Source organism: Mesoplodon bidens, assembly GCF_964165515.1.
Source record: "Mesoplodon bidens genome assembly, chromosome: 10".
Taxonomy (NCBI): Eukaryota; Metazoa; Chordata; class Mammalia; order Artiodactyla; family Ziphiidae; genus Mesoplodon; species Mesoplodon bidens.
In genome coordinates, this window is record NC_138172.1 from 31,289,478 (window position 1) to 31,309,181 (window position 19,704).

Sequence of the window (19,704 nt, forward strand, 5' to 3'; positions counted from 1 at the left end):
GACTTAACTCCAAAGCAATCTTACTGGCAGCTCTTAGGGAAAAAGTGTAATGAGGCAGTGTTATTGGATTTGCTTCAGGCTGTTCAAATATTTCCTCCCAGATAGGAAAGCAGGTCAAGTCTCTCCTTAGCCCCACAGGCAATCCTTAGATGTCTGATTCCATTTCCACTATGTTTTGTGTTTGCGCATAATTCACAGTCAGTCAGCAAATAATTGAGCACCCACTCAACATCAGCCATCAGGCTGGGTACTGGGGGCTCAACAGTGTCCACAGATGGCTACGATTAGGAAAGCACTGTCATGGGGAAATACAGGCTGCCACAAGGTCCCAGAGCAGGTGCAAGTCTACCCACCTTGAGGAGTCAGAAAGCCTTCTCAGAAGTGGCGTATAGGCCAAGATTGCAAGGATGAGCTGAAATTAACCAGGCAAGGGGTGGAGGCTGTGGCTTTGGACAGAAAGGTGTCCCAGCAAAGGGATGAGGAGGTGCAGGAGGAGGAGGCAAGAAAAGGCATGGTGCTTGGGAGGAGATGTACATCCTTCCAAGCAGAACCTAAAGGAAGAAGACAAACCAGGACAGGAAGGAGGATAGGGGAGGAGGAAAGATAGGCAAGGCCTGGCACCTTCTGCACCACTGTGAGAAGTCTGGCTTCTGTTTTTCATTGCAGTGGGAAGCCTTTGCAAGGTTTGTATCAGAGGAGCGAAGCAATCAGTTTCATTCTAGAAGGATCATACAGGCTGCAGGGGGAGGAATGGAGTGGAGGCTAGAGGCCAGTACGGAACAGGCAGCGGCAGTCTGGGCAAGGGCTGAGGGTGATCCAGACCATGAATCTGCCAGAGGGCACAGAGAGAAGTGGGTAGATGCAGAGATATTAAGGGTGTAGAAGAAAGGGACGGGCTTCAGAGAGCAACGCAGTGGGAAGGAGGTAGGAATGACTGCTGAGCTCCAGCTTAGGCAGCTGGGACTCTGGCCCTACCTACAGCTGGAAAACCAAGATGTTCCCTTCAATCCTCAGGCAGCAGGCCCCGAAAATAGCAGGCTAGAACAAGGGAGCCCAGAAGCGTTTTGCAGCAGCCCTCACGAGGCAGGCGGGGGCAGGGCTGGTCAGGCAGGCTGGGCGTGAGCGCCACCTGGTGACCTGCCACCTCCACCACGTCGGCCGGCGCTGGTATTAACTGCCACCCTCCATTCTGCTCTGGCCGCCACAGAGGCACCCCCTGCTGTGTTAATGTCAGGTCAACACAGAAGCGGGTAAGCAAAGGCTGTGCTCTCACCAGACACCTAAAACGGAACCACACCTGCTCATTATTCGCCTGCTTTCCAAACCCATGCCCGGCCTTCAAATGCACCAGACACTGCTTGCCAGGCTTACCTCATATTAAATGACCCTGAGAGGGAAAGTAAGCATAACCTCAGTTTTAAGGATGAGCGGCTTCCTGGGAAGGTGGTGCCCAAGCCGAGTCTCTAAAGTCATAATGCGCAGGGAAATCTGCGCTTTCTGGTCTTTGTGCTCTGGGAGGCCATCTACTCTACAGGAACCTCAAGTACCCAACTGGGTCTCATCTGGAAACCACAAATGTGTAGGCAGAGTGACAGCAAACGGTGGGGGTGGGGGGGAACAGTGGCAGAGGGGTGGACAAGGAGGAACGGACCCTGGCCTAAGTTCTGGTCCCAGCCCATTATAATCTCGCCTCAGTCTCTGGTGGCTTTGGCAACACAGCACAGCGGTTAACAGTACCAACTTAACCGAGAGGCAGACTACCCTGGTTTGGATCTCACTGCTACCACTCAGCAGCCAGTGCTTGGGCAGGCAAGGAACTTAATCTCTCGATGCCTCAGAGGCCTCATCTGCAAAACGGAGCTACTGATAGTACCTAACTTGTAGGATTATTGTGAAGATTAAATGAGTTAATACCTGTGCAACTTAAAGAGCCACCTAGGCTATAAATGCTACACATCCCGCCCCCACCCCTAAATTAGGCAGGAAGCAAGATTGAAACAGACACACACACACACACACACACACACACAAATAAAGTTCATTGTGTTCAGAGCATGGTGCCAAGGTTTGGCTCAGCCTTTCCCCAAAGGAAGAGGCCGCCTTCCTCTCTCTGGTCCTCCTGCTTTGGAGGCAGAGGTCCTTGGGCAGCTCTTCATCACTCCACTCTTAAACCCAGGTCCCTGAGAATTTAAGGATGTGGCTCTCGGATTAGAAAAGGGAAACAGGGCCTAAGTGAAAAAAGTGAGGCTCTCCAGCTTTGCCAAACTGGGTCCAGCTTGAACACCAAGGGCTGTTAGACCCAGCAGGGGCGGCAGAGCACGTCTTCTCCTTTTCCGTATCCAAATGCTGCAAACCCAGCATGGCTGTGAGCACCCCAGGTCCAGGTGGCAAAGTGGTACTGTCAGCACCCCTGTGAGGCCTCCCTGGGAAAGTCAGATCCACTCCAAGTGAGAAACCTCATCAGGTCACTGGCCTGTTGAAGACTCTGGTGGCCCCCTGACCCCCCCAGAATAAAATCCCAACCATGTCATTCACAGCCCTTCATCGACCTGGGTCCCAATCCTGTCCACCCTAACTCACAGTTCCCTGTCATCACCTCAACTTACCCTTAAATTGCTGCAGCCTTCTGAAAGTATAGCCTTGTGCCCGGGCAGTTCTCCCCTGCCTAGAATGACTTTACCCTCATTCCTTGTCCCTCGGGTAAATTCCTTTGATCCCTTGAGACACTCTAAGCCTCGCTACTTCAAGTCACTACCAGCAGGATGGGCATTACTGGGGAGCTATTCCAAAATCTGCATTTTGACAAAATCCCCAGGTAATCTGTATGCACATAAAAATTTGAGAAGACCTAATATATGTGCTCTCCTTTTCTCTCTCCTCCCATAGAACTCGTATATCCTACCAGATAAAAATAAGGTGCATCTGTCTTAGGGAGAAGGGTTTAATAACCAGTAGGGCAGGAGCACCCACCAGTCAGAAAGGACTTCAGACCTAAGGGAGGCAGCGTCCTGAAAGCCGCCTGCTGGGTCGGGCGGGCGTTAAACCTTTAGTTGCTGGGCTGTGTGGAGGAGGGGCATCCCTGGGAAGAAGCCTGGCAGAGGGGGTTCTCGCCAGTTGAGGGCAGTGGTCACTTACCAACCAGCATCAAAGTATTATTTTAACCACCGACAAAGCCGGACTGTTGTATATGGGCTAAATAGCTCACCTCAAGGAGTTTACAGTCTAGCTGGGATAAATTTCGTGTAGATCTTGAACCTCTCTTCTCTCACTTCAAGGCAAACGCATACACACACACACACAACCACTGCCTTGAACACGGCAGACAATAAGTAGCTGTTTTCTTGGGAAAAGCAGTGCTGTCCTCCACTGTCCCCAGGTCAGCCTCCAATACTGCTGTATTCTCTCTCTCTGCTTTCAAACCTACTTGACTGGCCCAAGGAAAATGAGGAAACTAAGGGCCAAGTTCCAGAGCCCCCCAGCCCCCAGCACGCGCACACACACATGCGTGCACACACACGCATGCACACACCCCTGTCAAAAAGGCTCAGTGAGACACGGTGAGCTAGTAGAAAGGCAGCTGCTTGTCAGCCTGCTGGGAAACACAAGGCCACAGCAAGCTTATTCCAGCAGTTTTGCCAAGCTTCCAGGATGACTTGTTGAGGCAGAAATCAGAGGCTAACGCATCTTTGTGTCTTTGTAGGCACACCTCTACTATGTCACTGTGAAGATTTTTACAGAAGCTCTGGAGAAACTGGAAAATCAACCAGCAATTCAGCAGGTGCTCAAACGCCTCTGTGATCTCTATGCTTTACACGGCATCGTGACTAACACAGGCGACTTTCTCCATGATGGCTTCCTATCTGGCGCCCAAATAGATGTGGCGAGAAAAGCCTACCTGGACCTGCTCCCCCTCATCCGGTGAGTGGCTGCGCTTCACCCTAAGCCCTTTGTTCACTTCAAACTCCAAAACCTTCAACTCTAAAACCTTGTTAAATGGGGGTCTGGCAAAAGCAGCACCAGCCCTGGACAGGTTTACATCCTAGCATCATTACACCAACATAAAGCATTATGAATTGATGAAAGGAAAAAATGGGGGAAAAATCACAACTAAAAATGCTTAAGAATAAATTATCCAGCTACCTCAATCTAACTCTTCAACATTGTCCAGAAATGACAGAATCTACAGAATATGAATAAAAGCATACTACATATTAATAATATGCATTAATTAATAATATTAATGAGCCTTGGTCTTAGCTAATACTTAAGGAACGCTTATGCGTGGCAGGCACTATGCCAAAAGCTTTTATATACATCATCTCATTGAACCCTGATAGGGTTCTGAAGTGGATACTATTACGCTCCCCATTTTACAGGGGAGAAAATTCAGGCTTAGGGCTCAAGGTCACACAATTAGCCAGAGGAGGGTCTGGGTACAGTCTAGGACCTGTCTGCCTCCAGAGCATGTGCTCTTAAACTGTATGTTAAAGTGAAGGTTGGGCTATTGTTTATTTCAAATATATCCTTATCTTTGTTGAATATGCTTAGTTGACTAAGCTCACTTTAATACTCCCTCAGCTTCAAGATGACATTTTTAAAATCTAGTAATTCACATACTGATTTGTAACACAACAATATAGTTTTTATGTGCAGCATAATGCAGCGCAGTTTAGGGTCATGACATACAAATGCAATACTTTCATCCTGTCACTTTATATATAATCTAAATGATCACTTTAAAAACATATAAAAACCAAAGCCCCAACATGACCAGGGTACTGGAAGAAACAGAAATTAATACTAATTAGTAACCATTGTCCATAAGATGGAAAATGAGCTAACTTGATAACACAACCTTTTCTGAAAAAACAGGATGCCTGTTGTGTATGTTGGGGGCTGGATACGGTATGACACATGTGTGTATGACTTTTCCCCTAGAACCTCCAATAGTTCACATTATCAACAAGACTAAGAACAAAAAGAAAGGGGAATTCACTGGCGGTCCAGTGGTTACGACTCTGCACTTCCACTGCAGGGGGCACGGGTTCAATCCCTGGTCAGGGAACTGAGATCCCGCATCCCACGCGGCCCAGCCAATAAATAAAGATTTGAATTTTTTTATAAAATAAGATATTCATGAAGGAGGTTTAAAAAAAAACTAGACCAGGTTCTTTTCCTTTCTAACAATATGCAACATGTTACATATGACTCCAAATAAGCACCTAACAGATAGTTGGTGGTCAGTAAATGTCTGTTCAATTAAATCTTCAAAAATTATCAAAAACTACATTTGATATAATTATGCCCCAGGTATTAAACTTTCCCTAATATAGAGAATTCAAGGTTGGGAACCATTAATAGCATGATTGACTACTGCACAGTTCAAGCCCAAGTGTATCTAACTTTCTGAAACGCTTGGCATTTAAAAGCACATGAAGACAATAATGTTCTAGCCCTGATTGCCAGTGATAATGAAACACAAAAGATCACCTTAATACCTATAAGCATGATTTTTTAAATCTCCAACAGCATGCTAAGTGCTTCCCTTGGCCCCAGAGGCTTACAATTCAAGACAAGAAAGACAGCACTGACACAGATAGACAACTTATGCATGCATCAAACCCACAAACTGATTTACTCACAGTATGGTTCCTAAGTAACCTTCCGACTGCTGCAGGGTAATTAGGTGTGTAACAGACTCCATGCTTTTAACAGTTCTGTGTTCCATGCCTCGATCATTCAGTATCGCCCTCAGATTTCTGAGATGACAAATGAAGGATGGCACACTGTTCTAAGTGACACTAAGAACCATCTCTCTGTGTTATGGTAATTAACTGACCAAAACAGTTTTTAGTTGTTTAAATGGTCATAAAATCTCAGGTGGGAGACTTCCAGGCAAAGACGGCAGATTGAACATATGCATTTATTTTTGTTCCCTCCTGAAATCCTACTAAAACGTCAGTAAATTAATTTTAAAATTTAAAAAGGCATAAACCCATAAAAATTTAAATTTTAAAAGGCATTAACCCACAAAGAAAGAGAACAGGAGAGGAAACATGAAATTTGGAGAGTAGATGGACAAACAGTGACTTAGCAGACCTGAATAAACTGAATCATAAACCAGAAGTAGGAAAAGCCAAGAAGCAATCAAGTGCCACCAAGAACCTCAAGAACTACAGCACCAGGTACCTCTGGCAATGGGGGTGAAGGTAAAAGTGACAGGATGGGTTGGAAGTCTATTTCAGAAGGAGTTGAACCCCCAGCTCCCCTTCTCCTGTCTGAGTAGGTTTAAGGCTTTCCCTGACTGCAGCCTGGCAGAAGGGTAAACAGAGGGTCTACAGACTAGGGGACATCAGGCATAGTTGAGGATGAAGAACATCAGGCTACCCTACAGAAAACAGGGGCTTGAATAAATGCTTATAGGCCAAGGCTGACCGCCCTCTCCCCCAGCCTTCTTTTCCCACTAGTTCCCAGCAAATTGGCAGCCAGGCTAGGGTCCTGCAGGAAAATGATAACATGATCCTCCTCTAGAGAATCTAACCAGCCCAAAGGAGAGAGAAGTAAAGACACTGACACCGAGGTCCCCCAATGGTATACCCAGTTCACCCCATAGGGAACCCCACACTGACAAGCACACCCAGACTTCTAATCAGCTAGTTAATGCCCCACTCTTAGCTATGATCAGACACTCAGGGATCACCATCACCTGAGGAAAAGCCCCTGACATAAAAGACAGAGACCAAGCAAGAACAAGGCAACTCAAGGGTCACAAAAGAATCTGCACAGAGAACTTTTTTGAAAGATGAGTAATATCCTCAGAGTTAAGAGGAGATATGGCAACCACAAAACAAGAATGTCATTTCTTAAAAAGTAATATTCAGAGAACAACAACAACAAAAAAGAGCCCTATGAAATTAATGACAGTGAAAATGAAAAGCTCAATTGAAGGACTGGAAGACAAAGCTGCAGACATCTCACAGAAAGAAAGCAAAAAGGCAAGAAGACAAAAATAGGAGAGAAGATAAAAATAGTAAGAGGACTGATCCTAACTGTCCATCATCTAAAGAACAGGTCTAGAAAGAGAAGACAAAGAAAGCAGAAGACAAAGAAGAAAGCAGAAGGGAGCAAATCATTAATAAAATAATTCAAGAAAATACTCCTCAAATGAAGGATATGAGTTTCAGATTGAAAAGGCTAGAGGAGAGGAAACAAACACACATACACAAAATAAGTCAAACATATAGTGTGCAAAGTGGTAATAAACGCTACGAAGAAAAGGATAGCAGGGAAGGGGGATGAGGAATGCTGGGGGTGGGGGTGGAGGACTGTAGTTTCAAATAGGTTAGAGAAGGCCTCTCGGGGAGAGTGACGTCTGAGGAAAGATCTGAAGGTGGGGAGGTGAGAGGAGCCACGTGGTTGGCTGGGAAAAGTGCATTCCAGGCAAAGGAGAAGTACAAATGCTGGAAGCCAGAGACTGCCTGACATGTCCATCCAGCAAACAGAGAAGAGGCCGCAGCAGCTGGAGTGGCATGACTGAGGTGGAGAATGAGAACAGAGGTCAGAGAACTAGGGGTGTACTGGGAACGACAATGGAGTGGGTGTAGGTCACTGCAAAGACGTAAGACTTTGACTTTCACTTTGTGTGAGAACAAGGAAGGTTCTGAGCGTAGGACAGACACAATCTGAGGAGATCTGAGGTGTGTTTCTAAAGGATCACCCCAGCTGCCATATTAAGAATTGACTCGGGAGGGGGACAAGAGTGAAAAGCAGGGAGTCCAGTCAGGAGGCTGCTGCAATAACCCAGGTGAGAGATGCTGCTGGATTGGACCAGGGTGATAGCACTGGAGGTGGTGGAAAGTGGTAGAAGTCTGGATATATTTTGAAGGTAGAACAAGATTTGCTGACAGATTAGATATGGAATGTAAGAGACAGAGAGGAGTCCAGGTTTTGGGCCAGGACAGAGTCGCCATTTACTATAAATGGGGAAGACTACAGGAGGGCCAGGTTTGGGCAGGATGGATAGAAGGTCTAGAAGGTCAGGAGTTTGGTTTTGAATACATCAAGTTTGAAGAGCCTGCTAGAAATCAAGTAAGATGTTAGTAAGCAGGAGAGACTGGAGAGAGAAATTTCAAAGTCACTGGCATATGGTTGGTATGTAAAGCCATGAGAAGGATGGTATCACAAGGGGTGAGTGTATGAGAGAAGAGGCCCAAGTACGGAGTCTTGGGACCCTCCAAAGATGATGATGAGGTGACCTCGACAAGAGCTGCTTCAGTGGAGTGGTGGGAGTGAAGACCTGAACGGATCTAGTTGAGGAGAAGAGGCGGAGAAGAACTGGAAAGAGTCATCAACAAGCAGAACTCTTTCAAGAAGTTTTGTCACAAAGCGGAGCCAAGATATGGATCAGATGATGGAGAGGGAAATAGAGTCAAATGATTGTTCTTAGGTGAGAGAAATGACAGCTTGTTTGTAAACTGACGGAAATGATCCGGGAGAGAGGGGAATTTTGACGTTATAGGGGAAAGGCAGGAGGACTTCTGGAACATTGCTCTCTACTAGGCAGGAGGGGAAGGCATCTAGTGGACAAGAAGGGACTGGTCTGAGCTGGGAACCTGGACAGTTTACCTGTACTATGAGAGAAAACCCCATATGTTTAAATGCATGGGTGGGAACTTGTGGAACTCTTCTTACCACTTCTATTTTACCAGTGACATAGGACTCAAAGTCATCTAGGTTAAGAGAGATGGGGAGGTGAGTAGTGTAGATTTGAAGATCAAAGAGAAGGTGGGAGATAATCATCTAAGAGAATGAAGGAGTAAATGAATTAGAATGTGATGACTGCCGGGTAGCAATAAGGGCCCACTTGAGTCCTTATTACAACAGTCAGTATTGGTTTTTCCAGCCATATATTGTTGCAAAGGTATGGGGCAAAGTCGGTGGAAAACTGGAAATAATGAGGAATGGGGTTTTGCTAAACAAGTATGACAAAGCAAGAAAAACTGTTGAATATTGTGTGGAGGGAGTGAATATAATAGACCATGGGATTTCAGACAGATGAGGGAAGTGAGACCACGTAGATGAGGAACTCTAAATAGGCAGTAGGTGCCAGGAGGGTCAAAGAATCATGAACAGCCCTATAGGAAAATCATTTCATAATAATGATTAAAGGCCATCCAGAAAGGATTAAATAAGTACAGTATCTCAGTCACCTCAAATACTCTGTGAAACGAGGGTTAAGGAAGAGTGTAAACAAACAATCACATATTTTATTTTATATCCTCTGCTAAAAAAGGAAGAGAAGCATGTGAACATTTATTTTAATATTTCATTCCATAGGTTCAAATAATTTTGTCGCTTGAAAGGGAAAATAAGAATTATAGAAGTCAGAATAGTAGAGGGAGTAAGCTAGAAAGAGAGGAGACAGTGACAAGAACATGGCTGAGACCATGGTGAGATGCAGATGTGGATGACAAGGCCTGGTGTGTGATCTTGGCGGACAGTGACAGAGAGAGGCTGTAGAACACGGTCAGTGGAGGAGAAGGTTCAAGGAACTGAGAAATCAAGTTTTAGAGGAACTTCCACATAAACAGTGAAATCACTAAGAGTTATGACAGAAGTGCTGGAGAGCGACCCCTAGAACAGGAGAGAGGTGGTGGGAACGTGGCTCCGCCGTGAACAGAATACATAAAGTCATACTAACATACAGGATACATACAGTCATAACAAGGTAAGCACTGAATATCAGTCTGGCCAAAACTGTAATTATATTGGGAGGCAGGAAGGCCGTTGGGAGGAAGCAGAGGTTGGGGGATGGGGAGGGGGATGATCGGTACTGGTGAGGAGAGTGGTGCTAAAATAAATCCGTATCTTCTGTAATAGTCAACAGATAATATCTGGCAACAATGAATATGAAGTAGCAATACAAACAAGACATTTAGAGTCATTCAGGTAAATTCCCAAAGTATCAGCTAAAAGACTAAAACTGATTGCCTCTAGGGGTAGGGGGGAAGAAATGGAGGTGAGAGGCAGGAATATGCTGATTTTCAATAACAAGCCTTGAAGAACTATTTGACTCTTTATACTGTGCTTATATAACTGATCAAAAATTAAAACTTAAAAAAAAAAAGCTAAGTTGTTCGAAAAGTGGATAATGATGCAACTTCTAATTAGGTGTTGTTATTCACCATCGCAGATTAATCAGATTCGTAAAAGCAATCTAAAATACAACTCTTTTTTTTCTCTCAGAAAGGATGCTATCTTGTTAACTGATGCTTTTGACTTCACCGATCAGTGTTTAAATTCAGCACTTGGTTGTTATGATGGAAATGTCTATGAACGTCTGTTCCACTGGGCTCAGAAGTCACCAACCAATACTCAGGTAGTTGAATAGAACACATTATAAATTATGCAAGAGAGCCGAGAGCAAGCAGTGAATATACCTCCATGTTTTCCCATTTTAATTGATTCCCATTAGGTTAGAAATTGCTTGGCATAGCATGTCTATTTAAAATATTTTGAGAATACATAAAAGAAACCAGGAGCAGGGATGTGGCCTGGTAGGAACTCTGAGTCTGAACTGTAATAAGCAAAATGCATTGCTCAGAATTTGGTAAAGGGAATTTGGAGAAAGGGCCAAGCTCTAAATCATGGCTTGACATACACAAGGGCATACACACATAGTGGCAAAGTGGCTTTTAAGTAACAGAAATAAAAAGGTAAATGACTGCACTGATTTAACCATCTTAATTTCAGCCTTTTAACTCTTAGTTTCGTGTTGATACAGTAGGTATTCAGGGGTGACAGGAAGCTTGGGGGTGGGGGTCTGTCTCTCAGCCCTCACTGCCTGTTAGAGATGCCTCCTCCCTCTTCTCTCCAAGGAACAAAATCCCGGGGACAAAGAAGCCTGCTGCACTGCCATCAGTATCCCAGGAAAGCCAAATAAATGACAATTACAAGGGTTATGGCAAAAAGATCCCCAGCTGTCCCAGGAGAGAACACGAGAACTCATTAACAGAAGAAGGGGGAGGACTCATAAAATCCTAACAGTCTAGAGCCAGCATCCCAGACTCTCTGCTATGAGCCTCATTGGGAAACATTATGAATATCAATGGCTACATTAACTGCAGTAGAGAAATAAACCCTGCATTTAGAATTTGGGGAACCAACATTTACTAGCAGATTTGATACAGATGATCAAAACAAAGACACTCTATAGCTATACAACAGGTAATTTTAAGTTCTATAATGCAGATATGTAATTCAGATGATGAAGTCTAGTTTTTTACCTCTTCAGTCAAATTTCAGAAAAGGTGTCTTAACACCTCGTCAAATTGGCACCTCTCAGGCTTTCATTCACACTTAGCATGGTGTTAGACTTGCTCTTGAAATTCTGCATCCTGTCATACCTCATAGCTTAATTTAACACGGTTATCTAAAGTTGCAACACAACGTTACCCCCAAGATGGTTGTCAGCTAGAAGGCCAATCCCTGTCTCCAGAAAGGCATCCTTTTAACTCAACAAGGAAAGATAAAGAACTTACCTAAAGAAGGTACAATACATTTACTGCTTAGTACAGTTAAGCTACTTCTAGTGTGTTACTTTTTCTAATGATTAGATCTCTCTACTTTCTAACATTTAAATCCTGGCATAGAACTACAGCAATCCTGACACTCCAGATTAGCCCCTGTGGTCTAAAGAAACACACATGCCCTTTGGTACCCGAGAGAAAAACCTACCCTGCCTTAACACCTGTCAGGAAACACTGACATATCTAGCTCAAACCTGCTTTACTAGCAACACAAGGAAACATGCCAGTTCTCCTGATTCCTCATATTCACCAAAGCACACAGGGGCTTTCTTGTCTTTTACTTGTTTCTACTCTTCATCTTGAAAGAATTTAATCTGGACACTATATGAGGGCAGGCTTGTCTAGATGAGGGGCATGACTGACCCACAGCATCAGCAGACTTGGTAGGACGGTGATGCACGCCATCCCATTCACTCTTCCCTATCTCCTGCCACGTGACTGTGAACAAGGATGGAGTTTTCATCTTCCCAACTCCAGGGTCCATCACAGAGTAGATAACTTTGCATTTACGGAGTAAATGAACATGGTTCTGTGACCTACGCAGCAGAACAAGGACCCTGCTGCACACCCAATACTGCAAACTTTTGCCATCCTAGCTCACATTACCTTGCAAAACAGGTGACAGGTACAGCAACGTGACTCTTTCATGCACAGCGATTTTAAGAATGTGAGATTATAAGTGACCTTGAAGAATGTTTCCAGTTAGTTAAAACGACACTAGGTTGACAACTAATATATGGCTCCCTAATCTTACATTTCTGGCTCCTCTAGGCACCACCAAAACAGCACTTTTAAAGTGTATTTTCTAATCTGCTGTAATTTTGAAACTGCAATTAGAGACATTTTTCCTCATTTCCACTAGCAGGAAAAGGAACACTACAGGTATTTCAAATAAATTAAAACAAAAGCTACTTTGAAACATGCCTTGTAGACACAAAAGTACAAACAGAAATTTATTTCACTGACATTTCTACCAAAAGAAAAGTGCTATGCTGTGCTGAATATCTTAGAATTATAAGAGTCTCTCCTGTCTGGGGCAGATTAAGTGCTGAGCTTTAGCCCCAGACGGGATGATGCACTCCCATGGTTTACTCTCGCTATGGTGTTCTGCCTTTTGGCTTTTTTCCTGATTTGGATGCTATTTCAAGACAGTTTCTCTGAAATGAACTGCAAAAGACTGTTCCTGTTCCCCACGGGAACTCCTATCTAAGTGATTCCCTATAGATGCCAGCAGTGAAAGAACCACTGGGGATAATTTCAAAATAAGAATCCTATTTCCCCCCAATTATCCTATTGCAGAAATTTATCCAAGTAGTTGCCAGATGCGTTCAACACATCTACTGATCCATGCATTCATTCAATCATTCAACAAATATTTACTGAGCATATGATGTATGCCAGAAACTATTCTAGGTACTGAGGAAACAGGAGAACAAAAGAGCTATAGACCCTGTCGTCAAAGGCCTTACAGTTTTAACTGAGACAGGCAAAAAAGTAAACAAGTAAATATTATAAAAGATGAGGGTAGATCTGTGAAGAAAAGAAGTCAAGACATCACATTAGAGAATAATGGGGAGAGCCAATCCTGACATAGAATATTGCTTACCTGATTTCACCTTCTGGTTCCTTGCTCTGTGGCTATCATGTTCAATTTCAAAGAGCTTCAAAGAGTCAAGCCTTTTATTTGTATTAAATCCCAAAAGCAAATGATAGCTGTGTTTTTTTAATTGGCCACCTGCATCCACAATTTAAAATCTGCATGAGAAAAGGAAGGATGCCCTTTGGAAAAAATGTTTCCCCATATGTTCACACAAAATGAATTTTAAAAATAAATTAAAAAATTAAGAACCTTATGTCACGTTACTTTTTTGAAACTAAAAACTTAATTTGAAAGTAAAAGTCATTAATCCGGGCAGAAATAGTCTGTCTTAACAATGCACTTTTTTCTACAAACAGGGGAACCCTGCCTATGAGAAATATATAAGACCACTATTACAAGGCTGGAGATCCAGGCTATGAAATAATCAACAGCATTCAAGAGGCACCACCACATGGTAATGGTGCTATGGCATATGCATCATTAAAATCTACAACTACATATGTATGTATTTTTTAAAAAGAATCATTATCTTCCAGAGACACAGACTGAAGCAGATGAAATATCTGTGATTTATTTCAAAATAATCCATGGGAAGAAAAAGGGGGAGTGAATCATTGTTGAAGCTATTCAATGGGTACGTGGGTGTTTACATTATTCTACTTCCGAATATGTTTGAAATTTCCCACAATAAAAAAACAGTAGCACTATCCATTTGCAGCTTCTATTTTGTTAAATGCCAGGGTTTTGCTTTAGATCTAGCAAAAAGCCAATAGACTCATTAGTTATCACTTGTGTCCTTATAACACACATTTATTTATCCCAGGGCTTAAAAGAACACATATACACACACACACACATGCACACAAACAATCCTCTTCTAAAAGTGCCTATACTTGGTATAATCTAAATAAAATGTAGATCACCACACACCAATCAGAATGGCTGTCATTAAAAAGGTAATAAATAACAAGTATTGGCAAGGATATGGAGAAAAGGAAACACTTGTGCACTGCTGCAGGGAATGTAAGTTGGTGCCGCCTCTATGGAAAACAGTACGGAGGTTCCTCAAAAAATTAAAAATAGAACTATGATACAATCCAGCAATTCCACTTCTGGGTATTTACCCAAAGAAAACAAAAACACTAATTTGAAAAGATACATGTACCCCTACATTCACTGCAGCACTATTTACAACAGCCAAGATCTGGAAGCAACCTAAGTGTCCAACAACACATGAATGGCTAAAGAAACTGTGGTGTATATAAACAAAGGAATATTACTCAGCCATAAAAAAGAATGAGATTGTGCCATTTGCAACAACATGAATGGACAAAGAGGGTACTGGCTAAGTGAAATAAATCAAACACAGAAAGACAAATACCATATGATTTCACCTACATGTGGAATCTAAAAAACAAAACAAATGAGCAAACAAAACAAAACAGAAACAGACTCATAGATACAGTGGTGGTTGGCGGAGGCGGGGATGGGATGTAGATGAAAGAGATTAAAAGGTACAAACTTTCAGTTATAAAATAAGCAAGCCACGGGATGTAATGTACAGCATAGGGAGTATAGTCAATAATAGTGTGATAACTTTGTATGGTGACAGATGGTTACCAGACTTATAGTGATCAATTCGTAATGTATATAAACGTTGAATCACTATGTTGTACACCTAAAACCAATATAATATTGTACGTCAACTATACTTCAATTAAAAAACTGAAAAGGAAAAAAATAGAGCCTTAGGAATACAACTAACATAAATGTTTAAAAAATCAACTCTTCTTGGGCTTCCGTGGTGGCGCAGTGGTTGAGAGTCCGCCTGCCGATGCAGGGGACACGGGTTCGTGCCCCGGTCTGGGAAGATCCCACATGCCGCGGAGCGGCTGGGCCCGTGAGCCATGGCCACTGAGCCTGCGCGTCCGGAGCCTGTGCTCCGCAATGGGAGAGGCCACAGCAGTGAGAGGCCCGCGTACCGCAAAAAAAAAAAAAAAAAAAAAAATCAACTCTTCCAAAGTAAAAATGATTTAAAGTTTCATAAAAGACATAATTGTCTCAAATTACCCAAATATAACCAACCTACATTTTTCACATCATTTTCAACTGCCCAAGTATATAAAGCACTCAAAATTAAATACCATCAAACAAATTAAATTGCAAAAAATCTCAGCGGGCTACTTTTCCTAATTTACTCATATAAGTAATCATTTAATTGTTAATAATTTATAAATCTGAGAAAATTTACCAAAAGCAAACTTATCTCCAGTAATCTGGACAAAGAAGAGACCTCACAGATGTTTAACTCTTAAAACCTTGGAACAACTATTTATTCCCATTTCCATACCTGTTTTCAACCCAAATAATTTCATCTTTCATTCACCTCAGCTAACTCAACAACACATAACTGGCTAGGCTGTTCCTTTTCTTGTTTCTTTTTTAGGTAACCACTAATCAATTTGAAAGAGGAGACAATTTTCTCAAAAGATAACCTCATATTTAGTACATTTACTGAAACCGCAGCAACCTACCAATAACATTAAGGGATTTTAGTTTGAAGATGGTAAAAATGGGGTAGTTACAGGTTTCTGGATATTGGTCATTTGTCAAATCTTAAGTTTTCAGAGAGACGTGGGCAGAAATGGATGTAAGTAAATGTTCTCATCCTCCTTTGAAAGAGAGAATTTCAGAATCTTCTCAGAGGAGAAAAGGAGTGAGCTTCCCCGGGGCACACAGCCTCAGGAGTCTACTCCTCCCTTAGACAACAGGGAAGAAATTTCTGAACTTTCTTTTAAAAGGTGTTCTAGCAAACTAGGAAGTTTCCCTATAGTTAACATAATCCTTCCCGTGAGTAACTTCCAAGAAATAGAATCAAATGAACTATGCAAAATAAGACTACAGTAAAATAAAAAAAAGCACATAATATTTCCAACTGTTCTACATCCTTCATTCACTGCAGTTTTCTTCTCCTCAGAAATTTAACCTTAATAACAAAATACATTTGTGGGTCACCATAATATAAGAGAAAATGGCTAAAGAGTCGGTTTGTCCCTGTGCTCGATACAAAGCTAGAATAAGGGTCATAGAGCAATGACAACTGGTGGCTTACTGAAGAAAAATCTATAATCTTCAAAATAAGTCCTATTTGAAAAAAATTTGTCAAACTGTACATTTACCGTCCAGATATGCACTCTTTTAGACAAAACTAATAATTCCATCAATTCCCTGCTTCAACAGCATAGAATTCTATAAACCACATCCTAAAGTTCCACTGAGTCCTCCTGAATCAAATACAAATGTGCTATAGGCAGCATTTATTGGGACATAAAACAATGCATATTTTAGACAAAGAATATGATTTCCCCCCTTAACTGACAACAATCAATAAATACAGACCTAATTTTCATATTTCATTCATTTATTTATTTATTTTTTCTGGTAGACAGTACACTTGGGAATTATACTGCACCAGGCATAAGAAGTAAGATTTCTACCACAGGGACATTTTGTATTCAGAAGCCAATATAAATATTTCTAGTCAGACATTTCCATGGCTACAGATATTTGGTTGCTTGATTTATATGCATAGAAAGAAACAGTTGTCATAACTGTAAAAAGCAGTACTTAACAAGTACTTTTAAATGATTGGAACAGTTTTCCTTTAATATTATAATACTGCTTATTGGTTTGAAAACTAGGTCACCCTACATGATGTTTTGATTTTTCCCAAAGGCATCATGAGTACTCTGTTTATTCTTTCATTCCTGCATTTTTAGCCTTCTAGTTGAGTTAGGGACTACTTAATCAGAAATCATTTTAGCACTGTAATAAAAAAAGCTCTGTTAAGGGTAGATTATATACCATAATGATTTTCAGACTTCTTTTTATAAAAAAGGTATCTGGAGGCTCTGAACAGGCACATGCATACTCAGGGTGAAGGGAACAAAACATAGAGAAGTCTGCTAAAGCACAAAACTTCCTTCTGGTCCCCAGTGCCTTCAAATAAATACAAATATTAAAAAAAAAAATCTCACACTGTGATTTAAAAAAAAAAAAAAATCAATCAGCCTCTTCGATCTCCTGGAGATTCCATTTCCAGGAACTTCTCCCACTGCTGGAGGTCAGTCATCTGTCTTCCGGGCCAGCCTGCAGAAAGTCCAGTTGTGCTCCACTGTGTTCTCGTTGGCCCGCTCACTCATGTGATGCACTCGGGTGTTTCGGATTGTGAAGCCTTGTTTTGTAATGTATTCCATCAGGTGGACTCGGAGAGAAACTTCCTGGTGATAATCACAGGGTCCAAAAGTAAAGGAAACCTGGCAATCTCTGGTGTCCATCATGTGCTTATTCCACTTTGTAAAATAGTTTGATATACCTTCTAGTAAGGAATGGACCTTGGTGGTGATGGTTAATTGGGTTATGATGACAGCTACTGGATTGGAGTACTTAGAAAGCTTCCGAGTACTAGATAACTCCACAACTTCTTCAAAAGTATCCATAGGATACAAAGGCTTGGGGTCATTGAGACACTGAATCAAGGGCTCAATCTGATAAAAATCTGCTTCTTTCCGAAGCAGATCAAATTCCTTAAAATCCAGGGGTAAGGTCAACTCTGAAGTTCTCAAGAAGTTGAGGACATATCGGAAAAGAGGTCCATCTCGATCAATGAAGTAATTGCCTTGAGGGTCTCGAGCTGTGGGGAAGTCCCCCCCAAACATAGCTCCAAGCATGGAATCCGGGTAACGCGTCAATGTGGTGAGAGACGTTGTGTACAAGTGTCCACCTACATTTAACGTGACTGGGTCAGTCATCTGAAATTTTTTAAAAAATGATCAGTCATCTGAAATTTTTTTAAATCCTAACTTTGACAAATTAAGAAAATTAGTGGTAACAAGCAAAGCAAAAGATTCAGGCTACAACACATCTAGCAATCCACTGATGCAAAATATAGCTTTACTTTCAGTGAGAAACCCACCCGGATGAAGGGATCTAACATTTGATTTCAATAGAGAAAAGGGATACGTCCAATTCTTCAAAGCCTTACACTAAAAAAGGAGGACATGGCTTCCAAAGCCACTTTATTTCAGGCCCAGTATCTAGAGAGAAGTTTCCAGGTCAGAGTATATTATGGGAGGAGAAAGGCCAAACTAAAATATACTCATTTAAGTTTTTTTCAGATTAAAAAAATTTTTTTTTCATTTTTCTTAACTCAATTTAACATAAAATAGAATAAAAATGATTTGATAACATAAAACATCTACTTTCAATATTTCTTTTGTCTTTTCCCCCTCAAAAGGAGGGGGAAAAATCATGAAATTTATTTTAAAAATAAAAATTTGTGTAGACCTAATCTTCCTAACTTTTTCATGGAAATAACAGTATCAAATACTAAGTTAAAAAACACAGTTTGGGGCTTCCCTGGTGGCGCACTGGTTGAGAGTCTGCCTGCCGATGCAGGGGACACGGGTTCGTGCCCTGGTCCGGGAAGATCCCACATGCCGCGGAGCGGCTGGGCCCGTGAGCCATGGCCGCTGAGCCTGCATGTCCGGAGCCTGTGCTCCGCAACGGGAGAGGCCACAGCAGTGACAGGCCCGCGTACTGCAAAAAAAAACAAAAACAAACAAAAAAAAAAACAAAAAAAACCCCACAGTGTGGTCAACACAATCTCATATACCCAAAGGCTAATAGCAGCTTTCAAATTTCATAATCTGAGTATATTCACTTTTGTAACATTAATGTTGCAATCTGGCCCTTAATTTTGAAAAGGAAGCTTCTCTAAATAATACATACCTTTGGTTTTTAAAATCATATTTAAGAAATAAAATAAGACAGATAAAGACAGGTACTATACAAATAAAATATTTCTTACCAAAGGAAAAGAAAAATAGGAAGACACATGCACATGCGAAAAAAAGTGCTAGTGGGAAGTGGCACCTTCTCAACCGTTAACCTTCCCAACCACAAGAAAATGTCCTCTCTACCCATTACCTACTAGACACTTAACAGTCACTACTCTATAATGGAAGAGTTTTAAGGGCAACATACTTTAAAGACCAAAAAAAAAAAAAATGATTACAAAAAGTTACACAGAGAGTCCATGTTGAGCTTGCTTACCTAAAACACCAAAGTTAAAACACCCAAAAAATACATCTAAACTAATTGGGTGGGGGGGGTTGCACCACTGATAATTTTCATTCTTATGAGATGTATTATACCTAAGAATACATAAGAGGCAGGGAAAGACACACAAAAATAATTTGCCAGCCTTCAAAATGCATCTGCAAAAGCCTCTCACCATATAGCCCCAGTCTCCATTATCCATCTGCTCCAGTGCTGCGTCTCGGGGAGCCCAGGTTCCAGGGAAACTTGGGGAAGAGAAAAAGACATGTGACAGTGCATGTAACTAAGAAAACAGAATAGAAAAGTTTTCTCACCCAAAAGAGCAGGCCAAACACCAGAAAACTACTCATCTTTGCTCAACTAAAACCTGCTACAAGGCAAAGATCTGGGGAGGAA

General features: G+C 41.8%; 2 protein-coding genes across 7 annotated transcripts in view; one reads left to right on the forward strand and one right to left on the reverse strand.

Moving 5' to 3' along the window:
• ACOX2 (acyl-CoA oxidase 2) overlaps positions 1-14,518 on the forward strand; it is a 36,451-nt gene extending 21,933 nt beyond the window's left edge. The window contains exons 13-15 of one of the 3 annotated variants that reach the window (XM_081245573.1): positions 3,701-3,918; positions 10,246-10,378; positions 13,545-14,516. In XM_081245573.1, coding sequence (XP_081101699.1) covers positions 3,701-3,918; positions 10,246-10,378; positions 13,545-13,607 — 414 coding nt within the window. In that variant the 3' untranslated portion in view covers positions 13,608-14,516. Of the gene's footprint in view, positions 1-3,700; positions 3,919-10,245; positions 10,379-13,544 lie in introns of all 3 variants that reach the window. The other 2 variants (XM_081245571.1, XM_081245572.1) reach the window with 2 other exon arrangements.
• Positions 14,519-16,019: 1,501 nt separating this feature from the next.
• The window catches only part of KCTD6 (potassium channel tetramerization domain containing 6), a 50,541-nt gene continuing 46,856 nt past the window's right edge, over positions 16,020-19,704 (reverse strand). For all 4 annotated transcript variants that reach the window (XM_081246543.1, XM_081246542.1, XM_081246545.1 and 1 more), the window contains 2 exons: positions 19,484-19,553; positions 16,020-17,999 (listed from right to left, as the gene is read on the reverse strand). In XM_081246543.1, the coding sequence (XP_081102669.1) occupies positions 17,313-17,999; positions 19,484-19,510 (714 nt within the window). In that variant the 5' untranslated portion in view covers positions 19,511-19,553 and the 3' untranslated portion in view covers positions 16,020-17,312. The remainder of the gene's footprint in view (positions 18,000-19,483; positions 19,554-19,704) is intronic.